Source organism: Rhopalosiphum padi, chromosome 3 (assembly GCF_020882245.1).
Source record: "Rhopalosiphum padi isolate XX-2018 chromosome 3, ASM2088224v1, whole genome shotgun sequence".
NCBI classification, from domain to species: domain Eukaryota; kingdom Metazoa; phylum Arthropoda; class Insecta; order Hemiptera; family Aphididae; genus Rhopalosiphum; species Rhopalosiphum padi.
In genome coordinates this window covers 5,379,558-5,403,062 of record NC_083599.1, presented here as the reverse complement: position 1 = coordinate 5,403,062, position 23,505 = coordinate 5,379,558, and the positions used below count along the sequence as shown (strand labels likewise).

Sequence of the window (23,505 nt, the reverse complement as noted above, 5' to 3'; positions counted from 1 at the left end):
TATGATCAAAAAGTTCCGTTCGAGTTTAGTTTGAGGCTATATTTTTGATTTTGACTCATCTTTCATAATTCTATACTTTTATAACGATAGAACCTTAATTTATTTTCACAACCAAAATCTTTTCAACCGTATAATATTACATGAGTATTTAATTTTATAGACTCAGCACTGCGTAAGTATTTGTTTTTCAGATACATTTTCTTTTGCATGACTAATTATAGATTAAATTAATTGAATTTTAAGTTTTCATTAAACACACTGAGCATTTTTATAGTTAGGACCATAAATTATTATCTATTTTTAATTAAAATAAAAATACATGACCTGTTTCATTACCTATTTAAACACAATAAAATTGTTGATATAAGCTACAACCGGGCGTATATAAATATGCGGGATAAAGCCCCTCCCTTAAGCCTTAGGTGCCTAATTAAAATATTTTAAAACTTAAACTTATGCCTATGCTGTTATGTACTTGAAGTAATTTTTTTTTTATTTAGCCCTCCCCCCCTTATTTAATTTCTAGATCCGCGCCTAGTTACAACGTTGTTATTTGGATATTGGTTATGAACTGGTATACTTGATAGTTTTTAGAAGTGGGTTAAATTCTTCAAAATCCAAAAATGGGAAAACAATTTAGATCGAAAGTCAAACTCAAATCTAGTAATCCGAACAGTGTTAGGAACGTTCACTAAAAAAATAAATTCGTTCACGTTCACGTTCGTGTTTTTTTTAAACGAACGCGTTCACGTGAACGTACTTTCAAAAAATAAACGCGTTCATTGGGTCGTTCATTTAGTTTATGAATCGTTAACTTGTAGTACATACAAAAACTCATAATCATATACGACAACCCAAAAATAAAAATACGAATTAAACTTTAGACCATAAACAATTTATAAAGTATCTGAATTATATTTATAATATTATATTTTTAATGTTATTTGTGTTACAATCAAATAAATATCATAGGAATTATAATGGGAAAACATTATTATTATACGATTAATATATTTTATACATATATTTATTACATGATAAATAAATTTAACTCTTCTTAAAAATCGATCAAATTCATTAAAAATTTAAACGTCATTCACGTTCACGTTCTATTTGAAAAATACGAATGACGTTCACATATCGTTCACTACATATGAACGTGCGTTCATGAACGACGTTCTTTCCAAACACTAAATCCGAATTACATTGAAATTGAACAAAAAGTTTGAAAATTTATAATTAATCAGAAAAGATTTTCAAATTAATAAAAAAATATTTACTTATATTATACGCAAAATGATAAATTAATGAATTAAACGTAGTACTACTAAAAATGAATTTTATAGATTTTATGCGCTATAATGATAATCTGTCTAGATGTCCCAATGTATCCCAGAAAATCTTGACTAATCTATTCACAGCGACAACAAAAGAAAGAAAATTGTTTCAACAGATTTCAATTCAAGCTGGCCTAATTTATATTTATGTTTTACGGGCCATGTAAAATATTGGGTAGAATCACATTGCCTGAACGTTTATATTGCATAAGATTTTTACATAATAAAAATTAACTAAAAAATTATTTTTTACAGATTTTACGATTCACAACGTACGTATTATTTCTTTTTTGTGTATTATTATGGTATTTCGTGTGAAACTTGTTATAGGATTTTAGATTCTGAGTAGAGAATTTTGGAGTAGGCTATGCGTGTTTTATATTTTATTTTTTCGGAAAAGTGAAAACGCTTCTATGTCCACATTGAGAGTTATTTTTTGTATAAAACTGAATTTATCTGACATAATTTGAGGAGACAATTATTAATTAACAATACAACAGCGATAAATGGGAATATTTACACAACATCAGTTCTTAACAAAGTTGATTTTTGATGTAAGCAAACAGTAAATCATCTTATCTAAATAAAACTGTTTTTTTTTTTTATTACAATGTTTATATAAATAGGTTTTATCTATGTGTTAAAAATGTTAAAATGAATAAGAGATTACAAAAAAAATATCTTAAATGCGTAAACTCTAAAAAATAATAAAACCAGGAGAGGACAACATAATGATGTGTACAACGTGCGTGTGGTAAAAACTGTGCAGCTTTATATATTATGTAAAAAATCTGTGTAAGTGTGTTGGCATCACATGGATGTGTTATATTTGAATTTAATGTTAATCATTCTTTACGAATAACGATTCTGAGCGGAGACGGTATATCAAGCTATATTACTAAGTATATGCCATTATATGTAGTTTATTAATTTTTTTTTTTATTTGATACTGCTATTTAGTATAATAATTTATTTTCATATTAGTAGTTATACAGTAGGTTGAAGTAATGTTTGCCGACAATATCAGTATAATTTATAATAATATACGTAAACGTTGCATGTCCTAATAAATAATGTTTTTTAATTACTAAAATATAATGAATATCGTTAGTTATGATTTAAGGATGTAATATTTAACAATCAAATTTCAATTTAAAATAACCATGAAAAATATTGCAATTCCATATTATATTTTTAAAATTTTTAGTTTTCAGTATAAATTACTCGGGATGAGCTTATTATTGAAGTTCCAATAAAAATTGTGTTGATATATTTGAAATATTTTTACATATCTATAAAAACACTTATGTGTGATATTGTTTAAAATTTTGTTAAAGTAAATTATAATATTTAATTATTTATAGTTATAATTTAAACTGCCAGTAATTTATAATAAATAAATATACTTTCTTCGCTTCGCTCAGAATCTAAAATGTAATTATTAGTAAATTGTAAATTTTTACATATTGATTATTTGTATAAAGACAATATTAGCTAGGTCATTTCTGTTATTATAATATTGTGAAATGAGATAGTATCATTAATTATAATATATTATTGATTAATTAACATGTTTATAATTTAATTTCTAGTATTTGCGAGTAAGTGCATTATATATACATATATTTTTTATTATAAATTTAATATATGGGACTTTGTAACTCAATTTGTGAAATTTGTGTCTCGTAACTTTTACAATGATCACTATATTCTTTTAAACTTTTAATGACTTACTGAAAATTATAAGAATAAAACCGTTTAATAAGAGATTGACACACATAATTGGGTATGATTATTATTATCATTAACCAACGTGTTGTTTTTTCACGAATAGCATTAGGTATAACAAATAATTTTAAAACTTTAAAAGCGTGTGTGTGTGTGTGTGTGTGTGTGTGTGTGTGTGTATTTTGTTTTTATTCTATACTTGATTAACTTAATTGTGTATAAAATATATGTATAACCATTAGAGTTTGTTTTCTACTTTAAAAACCCTAAAAAGAATATGCATTTGGAAAACTTTAATTTACTTATAACTAATTTATAGTATAAAATAAAAATTAATAACTAGCAGAATATTTTGATTTGAATAAATAAATCATGTTAGTTTATAATTCTTAAATTTTAATTATTTAATTATATAATTTATATACTCTACGTCATTTGTGTTACAACAATAAATGTGTTGAATATGGATTCAATGATATATCAAGTACACAAAAAACTATTGTGAGCTAAGACGATCTGTCAGCATAATCACTAAATATACTTTTTCTTATTGCTATTCAAAAAATGTATTATACTATCAGTACAGTAGGTTGATTTAATTTTTATCCTTATCATCTCATATTATATACTACGTATAATTAGCGTTTAATTGATATATAATATAGATTTATATTATTGTTATTAACTTTTGAGTCAATACCACCTCACCACAAAACTTCTTAAACAATTATATGGTATAATATAATATAATATCATAGATAATAGCCTTAACTGCTGCGTTTTAGTTTGAATTATTATTTAATAACGAACATTTTAATGATAATTATTATTATTATATTTATTTATTTTGAATTTAAGATTTAACTATGATAGAATTATATACTACAAGCATCATGCGCGTCTAGTGACTAGTATTATAGTAGTATGAATCTACAAATCTACAACTTGTAAGGATTTTATTCCACTCACTAAAGAACTAAACTATACTTGTCTACAATATTGTGTCATTAATAAACAATTTCGTAAATAATATTATGTTTTGGGGCAAAGTCGATTGTTAATTAAATTAATATCTGAAAATATATAGACAATTTATAAAACATTTTATACTATAATAATTGTAATAAAATAGTTATTTATATATAATGGGTTTTGTAAGTTCATAAAAAATAACTTTGTATATATTTTTTAATAATTTAACCCAACCTGTTATATCTTATGATTTATACCGTGCATCGGTATTTCCCCAATGCAAATATATTTTGAATTATAACAAACATTTTAATACTTATTACTATCCATCATGTAATTATGTAATTTCATCATGACGTGAACTTAAAATATTGGGCTTATTTATTTTTTTAATTTTTATAGTTTAAAAATGTCAACTTCGAATACTTATACCTAAAAATAAATAATACTTATTTATTAAAAATATTTTTTTATACTTATAAGAAAAATTATTATGGCCTATGGGATATTGAATTACTTTTTTAAGCTTATGAAATCTAACTATCAAATCGATACATTAATTAAGAAACATTTTTTGTAAAAAATTCAATATTATATAAGAAAATATATGTATGTACATTTAGATTTTTTTATGTTATATATTTCTATAATTTAATGGAATATAAAATCAGAAATAAGAAACACTATTTTTATAGTAATTTGTAACTAATTTCGTAATAAAAATAAATATTGTGGTATAATAGTATAGGCCGGATATGGACAATAATAGGCCGTGAGATCGGCCATCAAATGCTTTGCACGCACCAAAATAACTGTCAACCGACAGATATCTTATAATACTGATGAGTAATGTAATGTAATGTAATGATTGTGAGTGTGTTGGTTAAGGTTTGTATATTATATATGTATTGTATATGACTTAAAACTAAGCAGGTAACTCAGCAATAAATGGTAATAACAATAATAAGTCTGGTAACCAATGTACAGTAATGAGACAATATGGTCATTCTGGCCCAACAAAATAATAATATAATATTTGAGTTCACAAACGTATATACCAAATATATAATATATAGTCCCGGAAATATTGTCATATTAGGAAATTACAACAATTATTATAAGCGGAAAGAAATGATATAATTTCCAAGGAATTTTTATCATTTTTTAATTTATTAATCAACGTTAGTAGGATAATTTGGAGAGTTTTAAGACGTTTAAGTTCTCTTCCTTCCACAATTCCACACCACTAATTGTACAGTTCTGTGATCGTGGCCACTAAAAATGGTATAGATTATTTTTCCCGTAAAACTTAGATTTCACTTATGTATTTTTCACATATATTAGCCTTTATAAATCTCGATATTGACATTTGGTGACTGCAAACTATATGTATTGATTGCCGCCCCAATGATTCTAAAAAAAAATATGATATATATATAAACAGTATAATGCACGTTTTAGCGTAAGATTAAAATATAATATTAGCGGAGGAATTTATTCAAATATAAGCGAGCGTAATATTATGTTACAATCAAAAATATATTATCTAATAATAAAAATAAGTGCATTTTTATTTTTATTAATATTGTATTGATATTTATACATAATTTACACCATTTCTTGCAATTTTAGTTATTTCAGTTATTAGGGAAGAAGATTTTGTAGTATAGATGATGCTGATATGGTTAAATTTATTTATACATAATAAGTATTTCCTTAAAACAATTTTTTGTATTGATATTCACCTACAATGGTTTGTAGAATTTTTTATAGGTTATTTAGAAACTGAAACCAATTATTGATGTTTTATTATTGACAAACATAACTTATACCGATTATTACTTTTAATTTGTACACAATATTAATATACAGGAAATTATATTGTTTATGATTTTAGAAGAAATAATATTAAATATGCATTTATAAAATGTATATAAGCTCTATAAGTTAATATAGCTGCAATTAGTGCAATTTATAATTAAGTTATTTAAAATTATATAGGCACATACAACATTTATTTGACACATTGAAATTTTAACTGTCTTTAGTCAAGTATAATATACACTTAATGATACCTATAAACTATTAGGCATTTCAATATTGTTTTCTACATTGGTTTATAATAGAATTAATAGAAATGTTTAAAATTGGAAAATTGTATTCAAAATAATCGGAAAGATGGTTGAAAATATTATATTAAAGTCTTATGTGAAAATAATTTAACATACTATTATTAATACTACATATTTTTATTTTTTTTCAACCAATTTTAAATGTAATATATTTTAACTTATTATATTATTAGTAAACGTATGGTAACTATAAAACAGTTTTAATATTAATAGTATTAAAGGTAGATAATAGATATATTATATTGCATATTCTTAGATGGTTGAGATTCATGATCATCGATCGATATCTTAAATGAAAAATTCATGAAATCATAATTCTTGGATCTGTTGTTAATTGATGTTGTTTTCTGTTTTTTTTTTTTGTTTTTTGAAGTTGCCTAGATGAATTCATAAAATTTTATACCTAGCTATTAGAAAAGTATGTTGTAACATGTGTGTGTAATTTATAGATCACTACTCCAATTATTTGTATGTATATTAATTGTTTACAACTAAAAAAAAGAATATTTTTCCAAAATAAATTAAATTAAGTAACACCAGTTAAACATATAAAGTATACAATAATGTGTTATTTAAATAAAAAGTATTAATAATGTATCTAATTAGTACAATTTAGTTAGTGTAAACAGTAGTCAACGTCACATACAAATACAAATGTATTGAGTTATACTAAAATAAATGAATTAAATACAGTTTCAATTTTTTTTTTTTAATTAGTGTGTTGAGACAGTTTAGTGCAGATAAACTAATATACTAGTTACTAATTATAACTATGGTTAGGATGTTTATAATTTTGCATATTTCGTTTAGGTTGTCCAATAGCTTCCATTTTTGTATAGAAATGTATTTCATGATATCTATATTCAAAATATCAAAAATGTATTTTGCATATAATTGGATATTTTACCATTTTTTATTTACAAGTTCATAATTTGTGTTTTTTTTCTCTATTTTTAAAGCACATATTTAACGGTTTTCGATGCAAAATTCTGAAAAATACCGTAATTTTATATTTTATTAACTGAATCTGATATAAATTTAATAATTTGTTTATTACAAATTATCACTTATTTATTGTTTAGAATTGAATGTGGTTATACGCAGTAAAGATACCTACTTAAATATAATTTTCGATCAAATTTTCATCAATTTTAACAATCAAAATTTATCTTAAAACTGCGAGCCATTACAATTTCATCCAATATTTTCACAGAACGTTTAATAATTTGTAGTTAGTTGCCGTCTAATTTACAATTGATGTAGAGTACCTATACTGCGAGTTTAGTGTTAGAGATTTTGCTTCTAACAGGTGCAAAGACGTATTAGCACCAAATAGACGAAGATTTACAATGAAACATTTAAAACAAACAATAATTATTATTAAAGGAAATTATTTTTAAATATATATTTTTTTTTATATATTTCATATAATAAATAAGAAAATTAAAAATGTAATAGACAATAGTTAATATAATGAGCACATAAGAATAGTACCGATCTAATTTGTTTATATTTTGTCTATATTTTTTTGTCCGCATTTCTTTATTTTTTAATACATATTTTACAAATTGTTCATACATATTTAACTGTTTTTTAGTGTTCATGTGCATATAATATATTCATACATTTTTTAGTGCATAAACATTCTAACCTTAGTTAAAACCATAATCATTATGTACTTTATAAATCACATGATACGATAGCTGACGTAGCTAGGAATCTCTTTAATATGAGGTTATCAGTTAATGTGGTTGTGGACAATATGCATTATATATAGGTTATTGTAAATAATTGTATGTTGTAACATTAGTAACATATTTCCAATTATCTTTATGGAGTATGATATTGTTATTGTCGCATTATTTAAATATTTATTTATAATACAATTGATTTTTTGAATATCATAACTAAAAACAACTCAATTTTCATATTTTGTTAATATTTTTATTTTCAACAAATTAATTATTTAAGGTAATATTTAAAAACTTCATTCAATTGTCAATTGGTATACAATAAATATTTTATTTGAGATTTTAAATTGTAATATCCTAGAAAAATAATTTGAAATTTGTAACAAATATAATTACAGTGAATTTTAATTGTAATATAAAAAAAATGTTCCATAAATTTATTAAACTTATATTCTGATTATTGGTCATTAATATTTTGTTTTGGGGTCTTATCATAATTCAACATTTTATAATTATTTAGCTAGTTCATGACTTTATAATAATATATAAACATAATATTATAATTGATTTAAAAAATGAAACAATATTTTGAAATCAATGAGTACATGAATAATATAGGTATAATACAATTTTGGTAACAACAAAATACATTTTACTCTGTTCCTAATTAATATAACATAAATTTAAAAAAATAAAAAGCTGAGGTTTAGTATAATATCTAAACAAATAGATTGTATTTGCTATCTAAATTTGCACTGTTTCAGATGATGAAATTTGTGATGTGCACAAAAATAATCTCAGGCAAGTGCAAATTTGTGGGTTTTTAGATTAATACAATAAAGAAGAAAACGTTTATTAGAATTTATAACTTATTATTTAGTCCAACCACGCCACATGGAGGCTAAACTGGCTGCTGTACTAGCTACAAGGCCTGCTCTAACAACACTACTTGCAGACTGTGATGACAATTGAGTATGATCTGCAGGGTATTCCACATTTGGTACCTTAAAAAACAATACATTTATACACTTAAAAAAATTGAAATATAATTTGTCAGTCATTTTAAACTTACAGCTTCCCATTCATAATAATTGTCTTCTTCAGAGTCCGAATCACCAGTAAATGAAAACAATTGAAAAGTTATCTTTTCTTCGAATGCATTGCATAGTTTACTATCAATATCTGGTGGATCCACCCTAAAACAAAAATATGTTATAACAAATGATATATTTATTCAGAATTTTACTTGAGTTATTATTATATTTAAAAATGTAGATTATGTACCATAATAAATTTAAAGTATTAATACAATTTTAAAGTTATTTAATAGCTTAAAGTTAGCATTGGTGGTTAATAAAAATTTTAATTTTACCTTCCTAGATCACTAACAGATGTATCCAATAGTTGCAGCAAATTTTTTAATGTGTGATCAGGATGTAGTAATTTAGGGTCAACATTTTGTGAAAAGCACAAGTAAAGAATGTTAGCATTCAAGTGGGTAACATATTTTGCAAATTTTGTTTCATTCAGCTCATTACCACAAAATTCACTACAAATATATAAATATTAAGTATTATACCTCAATTCTAAGGTATATAGTGTATGTTTACCGATTACAATACCTAAAATTTGGACGCCTAGGTAAAAAAACGTCTATAAAAAAGGAAAGTTGCTTTACTAACTGCGAGGTATATGTAAGAGCAGCACTTATTGTGCACGCAGGATTTGGTTCAACAAAAGTTTGATGAAATGCATAATCCCTATTCTTATCTGAAACTGGAAAACAAATAAAAATGAAAAAAGCGTTATTAAACTGTACTATTGCTTAAATATATTAGATACATTTATTTTAAATATAAACCCCATTCATTATATGCAGAGTAGTCTCCATTTGCTGGAAGAGTGGGTGCTACGATGCGGTAACCAAGTTCTGTTTGCCTCGACCATTCTTCACAAGTATCTACCCATTGACCACATACATACGTTAGTTTTGAAGCTTCCGCTAATGCATGACTTAAACTATTATTACTATTAGTAGCTTCCAATTCTTCATTTCTATCACAAAATAAAAAGTAAAAATTATTTAAATTTTGAAAACACTTAATCAAAGTATTCTAAAAATAATACTTAAACTTTTAAGATAATATAGTAATATATTCTAAAATAAGTATTTAAAATTCTAATAATATTAGAAATTAGCTAATAATGTTGCAACAACTTGAATCTTTATTCAATTAAAAAGAAATTTTCATTGTTGGTTTTACGATCTTTTTATATGATAAAAACACTCAAAAGGAGTAACTTGGTAATATAGTTTTTTTTTCTGACAACTCAATTCTTATACTAGACTTGTTTAAAATTGTATTTTTAAGATATTTTATACATTTATAAATGATTTGATAGATATAAGAGTTAAGTTTAGTTATCATTTATTACATCTAATAAATTTGTTGTTTTAAGGGCTTAAGGCTTAAAAAGACTTCTTACCTACAAGTGTTATATCATCTTACCAACGCATAACATACTAAAATACATGTAAAGCAATTCTAATTTTGTGTGGTTAACTTTAATATTAGAATGAATTGACTTATTAACAAATGTATAGACATTATCTGTGTTCTTTCGTTGGTTTTTGAAGATATTTAAATTGTTCAGTATACTATCAACATTTTTAAATAATAATACTTTAAATATTCATAACTTGCCAAGTTATAAATTAAAGTAACGTAAAAATCTAACAAGGAAACATAGATAATGTTCTTAACTAAAATTTCATAAGAGGACAAATCACTTTAATAGCATAAAATTGAAAATGCTGATGTGTTAAGCATAAGTAAGACTGAGAAAATACTTGCAGGTATGACTAATAGGACAAGTGTAAGCAATAATTTTTAGACAAGTGCCTACTGTCTATGTATAGGAGTTATACTCGTATGATATGATTTCTTATAATATATTATATTATATGGGGCGATATGTTTATTTTAAATCATAAAATAATGGGGTTGGCTGTTAGTCATACATTGATACAATTTTAAAATAATTAACTCAACATTATTATTTTATAAAAGTGTATCTATCTTAGAGCAAAAAATACAAAAAAGAATTTTATTAATTTGATACAATGTTATAGTCATATCAACAATCAATATAAAATAATAACATATTATTTACTAATAAGTAATAGTACACATTTCACTAGTTAAATTATTTTAATAACTTTCCCATCTGCATTTTAGTTGGTTCAAAGTACCAATTTAGGTGCATTCCTAGTGCTATTAGTATTATACTCTTATGTTTTGTCTCTGTCTTTTGTACACCATGTACATCATACAAAATTTGCGTTCGGCAAAACACATTTTATGTTGTTAGTTTTAATAATGAAGTCAATTTACCTATTATCAAACTTAAAGGTAAGAATATTATTTAGTATATGTCATATGATTTTATTAGTGATGGGTCAAACTGTTCGAATCTCGAACCGAACCCTTGATGTTCGGTTTGATTCGAAATTCGAACTCGGCACGAAAAAAATTCGAACCGAACTATCAAACATCTTTGACTGTTCGAAAATCGAACTTGAAAATATTTGTCGAACCTGACTTACTGACCACGATAGTTCAGAGACCAAATATTTGTACAATTCTTCAAAATTTATTTAAAAAAAATAAAAATTGATAATCATTTTTTAGAAATAATTAGACTATTGGCGATAGAAAGTTATAAACTATAACAGGCACCTTATGTATCATTTATAATAATAATGATAAAAAATATTGAGTTCGAGTTCGAGTTCGACTTAAAATGATTCTAGGTTCGTTTCGGTTCGGTTCGGTAGAAAATATGAAGGTTCGGTTCGGTTCGAGTTCGAAAAAATAATTTAAAGTTCGGTTCAAGTTCGGTTCGATTTAAAAAATCAGAGTTCGACCCATCACTAGATTTTATTGATATTATCATTTTAAAGTTAGTTATAGCTATATAAAATATTACAACTTTAAAATGTTCATAACTCAATTTAAAATAATAATATCAATAAAAACATATTATAACATGTCCTGGATAATTTTCTTACCTTTAAGTTTGATAATAAGAGAATTGAATTTGATATTAAAGTTAACAACATAAAATGTGTTCAGCTGAACGATTTTCTATATTGTACATACGTAAGACAGAGACAACACAAGCGGATATAACATTCTCTTAATAGTAACATAATAAGCAATAACCAATAATATTTATAATGTTGATTTTTTATCACCAATATTAATGTTAAGAAATATAATTGATAGCTTGTAATCTAATATTTTATAAATACAATTTAAAGCATTATGAAATATTATACTCACAGTAAAATAGTTGGATGTACTTCATTCAAGGAGAATATATGAGTTACAAGCTGATTAACACGTGTTTGAATTACATTCTTTAAATTAGGTCTAATAGCAAATAGTTCATTTTTTTTATCATTTAAAACTGATAATTGACCTTTGGTAAAATCTTCTAATCGCACTACACGTCTTCCATATCGATCAACTCTTGATTTTTGATTATCTATTTCTAATTTAATTTTTTTTAGTTGATTTTTTTCTATAACAGAACAATTAAGATAAATTCAATTAATTAGTAGGAAAAATTATAAGTAAAATATTATATTTCATTAGTAATTTCATATTACGCAGACTTTAATTTGCAGAAGTCAATAAACCAAGATTTAAAACTAAAATTGTTATATAAACTAAGATAGTACAAAATAATTTATTATTATAACACTATTACTGTAAACTTAAGTTAGAATTAATGTAATTATTTTTATAATTTAATTAAAATTAAATAGAATAAGTTATAGATTGACATGCATTACAGTACTTATTGCATACAGAAATAAATTATTCTATTGAAATCACTAAGTAGCTTTTAAAATAAATTTAAACACATAGTGTTACTTTAAACAAGGAAAGTGAATATCTATGTTATATATTTGAAATAATTGTACACTATTTAATTTAATTTAATATTAGTAACTTCTAAAAAAAATCCCGGTATTAAAAGAATAGTGACTTCACTATATTAATATTTATGTTAGTGTCATATTTCTTACTATCTGTTAGGATTTTGTTTTTGTCCGATATAGCAAGTTTTAATAATCTAATTTTTTCTTGTAATATTGAAGTTTCTGTTTTCTAAAACATTAAAATAAATATTAATAGAACTATTTCACTTTTAAAAAATTTTTTTGAATAATGTTATTGTAAATAAATATTTATACCTTCAAAGTTGTACACTGTCTTTTTGAAAACATATTAGCACAATCATTTTTGAACAAATTAGAACTATAGACAATACTTTGATATTTCATTTGTTTTTTGAAAAACCTAAAAAAATAAAATAAAAGTTAGCTTAATAAATTATAGGTTAACATTTTCAATATTTAAACATATTCATAAAAAAAAATATAATATTTTCAATATTATTTAATTACTATTGTACCTTGTATTTAATTAAATACCAAAATTATGCAAATAATAACTAAGCAGGTACTAATATAAACGGTAAATTGCAATACAAAATTGCAAAAAACTAGTGTGAAGTCAAAATAGACCCCATTTCAAGTGAATACATGGTAACTTTAATAAAACCATAGATTTAATATGAACATAATATTATTCATTTTTAAGAAATTTTACTAATGCTGAGTTGTATAAATAATCATTAACATTTAATGAATCAATATTGAGGTAGGTATGGTACTACCTAATGATCCTTTAATGGTTTATGGTTTAGTAGAATTATTGGCCAAATACATTTCTAATTAAATGAATCATTTTTTTTTTATAAATACTTAGTTTTAACATTTTAAACATTTTTATATTTGATAAAATTTATATTGAATCATACATTATCTAAGTTGAGAATTTCAAGAAATACCTAGATGAACAAAATACATTGTATAGAGCAAATATTATATAGCTAAAATCAATTTAGTGTATTTACCTATTACTAAAGTCGTAGAGGAAAGTAAGTTATACGAATATAGAAAGTTTTTTAGTTAAAATTATATTATGGTAAACAATACTATGAAAAAAATTGCAATAATCAAATACAGATTTTAAAACGTATCCCAATCAAACATAATATTTTAAATTAGTTAAGGTGGTACTGGTAAGGGTATATTTAAGTGGTCTGAAATATCTGTTTGACCAGTGAGAATTTTAGCTACTCGGCTTCTGATCGTAACATAATCACTGAGTTATACACATTATTATTATAAAACATGAAATATAAATAATATGTCAGCGGAATCAAGTGGACTTGAAACCGTACGCATTACCGAACTGACCTGCCCTTGTCAAAGGCCGACGAGTGTCCAAAGTCGCCATTCCCAACACAGGTCTTGCAGTGGAACAACTTGCGGAATCTATGGCACATCGGACACTGTTCGGTGCCGCAACACCACTTTTGGCTGGTTTTCCGGCATCCCGGCACGCCGCATCCCTTGCTCGACCCTGCCGGGGCTGGGGCCGCAGACGGAGTCGCGGCCGGTCCCGCCGGGACAATCGCGGATGGTCTATCCATCGGCGGTGGCGGCGGCGACGACAACGCAATAGAACAACGTCAACAGTGGTTGTTGTCGACATTGGACGAGACAAGTAGGGCGGCCATACGCGAGATCGGGTGCCTACCGACGTCGTCGCGAAACCACCGAAACCGCTAACGACTACGACGACGTCTACAAACGGGTTAACGACAACAATAATGACAACGATCGCGGAGACAAGGACAACAGCGACAACAAAAACAACAACGCGTACTGACGTACCTTTGACTTTTCTAGCGTTACACTACTGTTGTTATACACGGACGCACACACACACGCGCGCGCACGCGATTACGTCGTTACGTGATAGCGATCAGCTGACGTTGTCTCAGTGGTCGTGCGTCGTAAAAACGAACGAGGCCGTCGTCGACTCGGACGGGATCGGCCGCCGCCGCCGCACTGTGCGAAAAACGACGAAAAAAAAAATCGTGTCGATAAGTCGATTAACTCACATTTTAATCGTACAAAACACGAGTGTTTCCGCTCCAATGAACGATTGATGACTACCCACTCGAAAAAAATAAAAATCACAACTTCTCGTTCGTTGGGATTGTTATGTATTTCAATGTCGTACACTGATTCGTATATAATATAATCCTCGGCAATACGGCAATAATACCTATAGCAAAAGTGTTCTTTTCTATAGATTATAATAAAATAATATTATATGTTATAGGTATACTATACCTAGTACCTACTGCTATAGAAACTATTCGATTTTTTCTTAGAGCTAAACCCTTGTTGTTATTCGTTAATAACTATTGAATTATGCACATCACGTTTATTTCCGCTCCGGTGGATTTGTGCGACGCTTTGATTATAACACGGTGCTCGAATTTTTTGTTTTTTTTTTTTTAAAAAATCATCATTATTTTGAAGGAAAATGTATACATATTATAAAGGTTATTTATATGAATACCTAGGTATATACCTACTTACACCTATTTATATACATGTAGGTTTGGTTAAAATTGTAAAATTGAATCCTATGTTTATATTACACGATATGCCTATAGTTACACATTTCATTTGTACTAGTATTAGTTATCATTTACCTATTAATATAATATAATGAAATTATAAATTATCGAAAAACAAGTTAAAATTAAGTTTTGATTTTAATGTCGTACAAATACAAATAAATTAAGAAATTGGGATAAAAAAGAACCACAGTCTACAGGCACTCGTTTCATTTTTGGTAGGTACTTACGTAAATAAATATAGAATATAGACCACGGTTAAATCAAATTATTATAATTTATAATTATAGGTACTTTTTTGATAAAATCGTGGTATAGTCTGTAGGTAAGTGATAAATAATAGCATCATACCTATTATTCTAATTTAATATAGATGTATTTATAAATGATTTTAGATAATTACATAGGTATATGTTTCTATAGTAACATGTAAACTATTGTATATTAGGTATTTAGAATTCTTCTTGAGATTATTTGAAAGATTTAAATATATTACTAGTAAATAATAAATAATAATATTTTCAATATCATGAGTCCATCTCCAAAAGTCGTCGTACAAAGTATATAATAACGTATTTCATGATATTCTGAAATAAAATAATACTAAACACTACCTAAAAATGTATTTCGTTCACTAAAATATAGCTTTCGATAACTATGCAAAAAGCCAGTTGACATTCGTGCAGAACATAGCAGAATTAGCGGCAAAACCTGCTTATATCGAATGTTTGTACGAAAGCCATGTTGTCAAGATAGTTATGCCATTAGTGATTAACATAAATCCTACTGTAAGAATGAACGCAGTATTGTGTTTAGTAAGATTGGCTGGTAATAGTGAACCGTGCGCCAGACAAATAGTATGTTCGAAAAATCTATTAAGTCGGTTACTCGGACAGCTTGTGAAGGAAAATGTAAGTCAAGTTTTATGTAGTTATATACAATATTAAATACACCTATACGGCTATATTTTATAAATATAACAATTATAGTGTATAATAATATAACATTAGTGAATGTATAATATTTTTTTTATGTATTACATATTTATTTGAGATTGTATTTTAAAAGGAAAAAGAAGTTTGATCGGGCCCTTTTTTATCTGCAAAAACATATCTGTTTGAAATTACGTTTCCCTAGATATTTTTTGTGAATCACATAAAAGTACAAAAATGTAATAACACGGGGTGATACCGTAAGACAGTTATTATTTCAAAAAACACTAACGTTTTTGAAAATATTTTTTTTACATAATTTTAAGTCATTAATTGTTTTTATTATTTTTACTTTTTACTTTTTTGAATATACATCTGAATCAATAAATTTTACAATGTTTTTTGAGTTTGTATCTATACACGAAAAATAACAAGAAAAATAATTTTATAGCTCAATCAACAAATTTGAAAATTTAATACGTGGTTACTCCTCATATTTTTTATATTTTTTAATTTTCTACCAATTAAAAAATATCGAAAATGTATGATCAATGATCACAATATTTTTTTATAAGATTTAAGTTAGAATTTTAACGAAATTCTTAAAAATTGCAAAAATTTGCAAATTATAAGTTGGAATTTTTTTTCTTTTTACATGAAAAATTTGAAAAATTAATACAAGATAATATGCAATAATTTATTATTGAATTTAAATTTAACACATTCATTACAGTGACTTAATACCTCGTCTGTGTACACTCGAATGCTACTGTATAATGTATAGCAAAGTGGTTACCTATTTTTCCTGTTTTCAATTTCATATTCCTAAGCAGTAAATTATAATATGGAGTATTTTGATCTAAATCAAATTTAATTTCAAACAATTAGTTTATTAGTTATAATTTATAAGTATTTAAAGTTTAGATGAATGGTGTACTGGAAAAATATTATGTAGAGTACAGAGATACCACTCACACCCACTCATAAACGTTGAATACTTATAACTCATAAACTATTCATAATTTAATTTTTATTCGTCGAAGTATTCTAAAAAAATGTAAAAATTAAAAAATACATGTTTTCATAAAAAAATGAAAAAAAATTATTGCTACAAGTATAAAAAAAATACGTTGAATTAAGACTTATGCCTAATTATGAAAAAAAAATATTTTCAAAGACGATAATAGTTTTTTAAATAATCTTACTTAAAATGCATTAATCAGCATAAATTAACTTAATCTAACTTAACATAATAATCATAACAAAAATGTTTTGATCATTATATAATTGCGTATAAATTAATTTTATTTAAAAACAAAAAAACGGTATTTTACTATTTTTACCACTGGCTATGATGCTTAATATATACTCTGAGAAAATTTGGCTTACTTTTAACGTTTGATTTATTTACAAAATAAATACTAGGTGTTATAATTATTAATTATTATAAGTAAAAAGTTCAAAACTTTAACATTAAGGTATAAAACTAATATATTTTTATAATACTATAAAATATAAATGTATTTATTTTTTTTTATATATTTTATTAATATTGATAATATTTGTCAATTTTTATTTTATATAGCTGTGTAATATAGTAAGCAGTAACTAATACATTAATTCAAGGAAATACTACGAGTAACTAATATACTACATTTTTATTCTGCATCATTTCTGCACACAACACATACATAGGTACCTCAAAAAATTCTTGCACACGATTATGGTCGTAATAAGTTGTAGTAAGAGTGAATTCAGCAATATATTGCAAACTTAAATGCTTTATAATTTTACAATTTAAACATGTATTTCATTTTAAGTCTTACAAAATGTAACTAAAATACTAAATAAAGTATACTAATACTATATATAATATCAAAATGTAGATGTAATTTCATGCGGAATTCGTTTTATAAATAAGGTTAGGTTAAAAATATATTCCCAACTTTCTAAGTACCTATTTAACAATTTTTCTAAAGATGTAGATGTATACTCTTATTAAATCAAAAATAATTTTAATTAAAAAAAAGATACAAATATATTTGACTTTTTTAAATTTTTAAAAATTTAATAAAATATAGGTTAAATAATAAATAAAATTATATTACCATCTTATATATTTTTTTTATTATAGAAATATTATAAAAAAAATTGCATGAATCTTGTTAAAAATCTTTCTAAATATTCATCGGAAAGTACTGAAATCGTAATCAAAGAATGTGGAGGAATAGACGCTATTTTGATATGCATGAAGGACTTTGATTCATTGGTCAGAGAAGCTGCTATGCAAGCAATTACTTGCATTACCCGCCTAGACGTGAAACTATCACAACTAATCGTAAACTATGGTATTTATTAAAATATGAGCCAAATTATTTTCATAAATATTAACATTATTATAGTTTATATTTAATTCATAAATGTCCATTGTTCTCTGATAATAATAGTATATGATTAAAATAGGTTTAATCAGATTTTTAAATAAAAGGATGTTTTAAATTTTTGACATGAAAAAAATAAAAAATTTTATGAGAATTAACCAAAACAATAATTTAAAATGTATGATATACATTACGCTGTGGAACACTATATTGAGTTTATCTCGTCATTGAATAGGTTACTGTATCGGTTGTGTTAAATTTGAATTCAATCATCAATCAATAAACAAAAAACGATATTGATGAATATATTGACACAAAACCTGCAGCTTCTATTTCTAAGATATTTTAATATTTATAATTTATTTTCTTATTAGTAGGACGGTAGTTTGAACTAATATTTTCAAAAACATAAACATCCTATGTATAGGTATAATATTATTAATTATTATAGCATATATTTTATTATATATCATTGTTATTCAATTAAAAGTCAATACCGCGCGTACCAATGGAGTAATGGTACAAATGGTTTGTTTTATGAATTCTTCTATACATATTTTGAAAACTTCATGATTTAGAAAACAATAATAAGTGTAATAAAAAAAAGTACCGAGTCCTTCCACTAATACTTTTTTAATTACATTACTACAACCTAATAACTAAAAACGTTACATGAAATATCCAATTTCATAAAAGTTAGAACTCAAAGTGTCCCTAAAAAATATATTTTTATAAATTTGTATGAACATTTTATGAATAAAATACATTTTCATGATCATTGAACAAGCATTAAATTTGTTATTATAATGTATAGAAGAGAACAAAAATACTTTATCATTTTAAATGTTTGTAGTTATAAATTATAATATAATTGATATTTTTATAGATATTTAAAGTTCTAATTTTGACGAAATTGGATAATTAAACAAAAAAAATACGTTTCTATTTACAAAAACAATCAGATAACATTTATAAATTAACAGTTAATCAATATACATGTTTTGTATAATATATGACCTATTCATGTTTAACGCCCACAAAAAAACATATTTTTAATACTGTAATAACATACGTGTTTTGTATTTTTAGGCGTATTACCTCAAATTGTTCTATGTTTAAAAGAACAACAACAAAGCTTGAAATTATATGCTTTATCTGCATTAGACGAAATGGCCAAAAATAACGAAGATTTGGCTATAAAAATTGTGGATATACCAACTCTACCTCATGTGATAATTTTTTTAACGCCTAACTTTGTAGATAAGAAAGTTCAGGTATATTTTCCAGTTTTATTTCATATACTATTTTTTTTTAATTATAATTATCATGATTGATTGTTCTCAAGACATGAAACTACATTACTTCGACTTAGTGTTCAAAATAATATTCTATAGAGGAATTAAATATTGTGACACTTACTATAAAAATATGTACAAAATGCATTACATTTGATTTATCATCTAAAAATATTTAAATAAATATCCTTATTCTAATCGATTTTTAACGTTTTAAAACTGGGCTATTCCTTACAATATGATATGTTATATCATGCTATTTTAAAAACTTTTAATTTCATAGTTTTCATAATAGTAATAAATTAGTATCGATTTTTAAATTTCAAAAAGATTGTATTATGTTTGAAAATATTGATATGAATTAATCTAGTATTGTGCTCTAATAATTATAATAATTTTAAAAGGAAAAAGATGATATTAAACAATAAATATTTATTCCTCTTTAAGGTATACCAAAATAAGTCGTATATCTACCTTATGAACTATTAAAATGCCTTTGAAACTAAATTAGTTTTCTAAAGGTCAAACGTGTGTTTGTGTATGAACTAAAGTTTACCTTACTCCTACCTATGTATATTCTATATATTAAGTATCACGTTGTTTAAAATTGTTACAAAAATTGTGAATATATGCATGATATACAACAAAAATAACATTATTACATTATAATAATAATAATAATTATTATTAATAATTAATATGTTTTGATTTTTTTTTTTTAAATTGATGTTTTTTTTTTTTTTAGAAAAGTGCATTGATATTGATAAAAAATATTGTTAAGCATTCATTGTACTTAACTGAAAATGCAATCGAGTCAAATTTATTCCCAGAAATATTATTTTTGATGGCTCATCCAGACGAATCGATACGTAGCAATTCGGCCAAAGTAATTCGCGAAGTAGTACAACACAGTGTTCAGGTACAATATTACCATAGGTAGCTACTATTTAATTTTTAAAACTATATCAATATATCATATTTTAATAAATATACTTCCTATATTAATTATTATTACGATATAAGAAGTTATAAGAATAATATATTTATACGATGTATTTTATAATGCATTATAACTTGTGTTTATCATATATAATAATAATAATATCGTATTCGTATACCTACCAGCAATTAAATGCACCAAGTTTCATGAAACACCGTTTTGGCTACTACCGTATTATCCTTATTTAATCATATATATATTATTGATTAGTTATAAATTTTTGTTTTTTTAGATTGCTCAAATGGTTGTTAATAGTGGCGGAATAGATAAGCTGGTAAATGTTATTTCGTGTAGTCAAGAATTGTCTCCAATTCCCGCTGTACTTGCTTTGGGATATATTGCAGCAATGTCACCAAAACTTGCATTAGCCATAATTCAGTCTCAGGTTTAAATGCATTTTTTAATTGGTTTAATTTTACATAATAGAAGTAATCTATTAACTTTATATATATACATATATATATAAGGTATTGATGCATTTGACTACTATTTTAAAAAGTGATACGGACAAGTTAACGAAAGCCGGTACTGTTTGGACATTAGGCATGATAGGCCAACACAGTGCTGAGCACGCGAGATATATTTGCTCTTGTGACGCTATTACTAATATTATGAATGTAAGGTAAAAACTAAAAACAATAATTTATCACAATATTGGTAAATAATATTCATTTTTATTCAGGTATATATGGATTCAAATTTGGAAAACGAAAGCCGACACAAATGTACAGTTGCTCTAGAACAAATATTGACAAATTGTGATGATTTTAATGTTCTAGAAAACTTGTTGACACCGTCGATCCCTGTCGAAATAATGATAATCATACTTGATAAAATAAGCAAAGTATTTCTTAGTTAACTTTATATGTTTTACATGAAACGTTGTGATTTAACGTTACATAGACTGATGATGACATTTACGATTTACTCATAGCACGTTTCTTACGTTAAATATATTTTTTTCTTCCTGTTTAAATATAATTACGTAGTTATAAGTAATTACTAATTAAGTATCTAATTTGAAAATGTTGATAACATTTTATTTGTATAATAATGTAATGTATACAGGCACTCTTTTATAAAATTAAAATAGGTATAAGTCTAAATCAATAAATAAGTACACATACAATTAAAATTGCCTTATTATTTTTAAGAATATGAATTTGTAGTCAAATTTAATTGTTATTGTTGAACGTTTTATAGATATTACCTAAAAACTCTCAAGCTCGGCGAAGTTTTATTACTAATGGATATTTGAAAATGATTCAAAATATTAAACCAGAAATACATTCAGAATTATTTCAAGTTATCAAGGCGGTAAATTGTTGTTTCCCAGAAGACATAATACAGTAAGATAAAAATATAATATTAATTTTACATTGCATTGAAATATTTATTATATTAAAAATATTAAGTATTCATATAAATATATATTATTATTACCTATATTATATTATATTATTATTTATTTTTGTTTTTATTATAAACTAGAATGGTAGCTGGAGATTTTCCGGAAACGGTTATGAAAACTGTGGACAAGTATGTGCCACAAAGTGATTGTTTATTTTTTAATCGTCAATTAAAAAGTAATGAACACGAACACATAATGAATAAATCTTATGCAATTATAAAAACAGATTTGTCTGGTGAAGAAACCATCTATAAATAATCTTTCCTAAATGTGATCAATTATATTTAAAATAATAAAAACTATACAACATGAATATTTATAGTAAAAGTATTTTTACACTTTTTCAATATCAATATAATAACACTAATATTATGACTTTTTGAATAATGAAATCAATAGACAATGGCACAAGGTATTCGTGAACTTATTATTTATTTTATATTTTTTGTAAATATATATTCAATTATTGCATGCTTGAGATAGTTACACAAATAGTCTAAAAACTATGTGTTAATATAAAAATAATACAAAGTAAGCATAATCTGATGATTCATAAAAATAGACATGTTTTAATCATTATAATATTATATTTAAGTATACTAACTAGTATACCATGTATGGAAACAAATTATTAACAACGCGAAATTGTGATGGTATTTATTGTGTTTTAATTATTTTACTTTTAAAATCGGTATGCTTCTGGTTTCTGGATATTGTCCTAAGTACAATTTCTATGTTATTTTCTAATCTCTTTTTAATAAATCACAAACTTTTGTCATAGCACCATTCCAGCCATCTAGTATAGCGTAGAACCAAGAATATGGTTTTTCGCAACCACAGTGGTTATTAGGATCATTTATATCGATAAAAGTAACCATAAATCCTGCTCCATTTTCATTTGCAAATTTACCCTGAGAAAATATTATTCTTTTATATTTAATTTTAAAATATTGGTGCATTTATTTACAAAAATAAATATTACTTTTTCATTTAACGATGATTGGGTTTCTACACACCAATTACATGAATTTTGTGGCGTTAAACACATCTA

General features: G+C 24.8%; 2 protein-coding genes across 4 annotated transcripts; one reads left to right on the top strand and one right to left on the bottom strand.

Moving 5' to 3' along the window:
• Nucleotides 1–8,292: 8,292 nt before the first annotated feature.
• Nucleotides 8,293–14,756, bottom strand: LOC132926672 (beclin 1-associated autophagy-related key regulator). 3 transcript variants are annotated; one of them, XM_060991064.1, is made up of 9 exons: nt 14,189–14,756; nt 13,127–13,232; nt 12,959–13,040; nt 12,207–12,447; nt 9,722–9,915; nt 9,471–9,636; nt 9,233–9,409; nt 8,933–9,056; nt 8,293–8,864 (listed from the first exon to the last, which is right to left on the bottom strand). In XM_060991064.1, the coding sequence occupies exons 1-9, from the start codon at nt 14,431–14,433 to the stop codon at nt 8,733–8,735; spliced, it is 1,467 nt and encodes a 488-aa protein (XP_060847047.1). In that variant the 5' UTR covers nt 14,434–14,756; the 3' UTR covers nt 8,293–8,732. The 3 variants fall into 3 exon arrangements, with proteins under 3 accessions (XP_060847047.1, XP_060847049.1, XP_060847048.1); XM_060991066.1 differs by having other exon boundaries at nt 9,483–9,636; nt 14,189–14,755; XM_060991065.1 differs by having other exon boundaries at nt 14,198–14,755.
• A 1,208-nt stretch (nt 14,757–15,964) lies between these two features.
• LOC132923866 (sperm-associated antigen 6-like) lies at nt 15,965–22,767 on the top strand. The gene is made up of 10 exons (XM_060987848.1): nt 15,965–15,995; nt 16,081–16,346; nt 18,502–18,715; nt 19,838–20,022; nt 20,789–20,962; nt 21,276–21,428; nt 21,511–21,660; nt 21,726–21,887; nt 22,247–22,392; nt 22,535–22,767. The coding sequence occupies exons 1-10, from the start codon at nt 15,965–15,967 to the stop codon at nt 22,710–22,712; spliced, it is 1,659 nt and encodes a 552-aa protein (XP_060843831.1). The 3' UTR covers nt 22,713–22,767.
• The last annotated feature ends 738 nt before the right edge of the window (nt 22,768–23,505 follow it).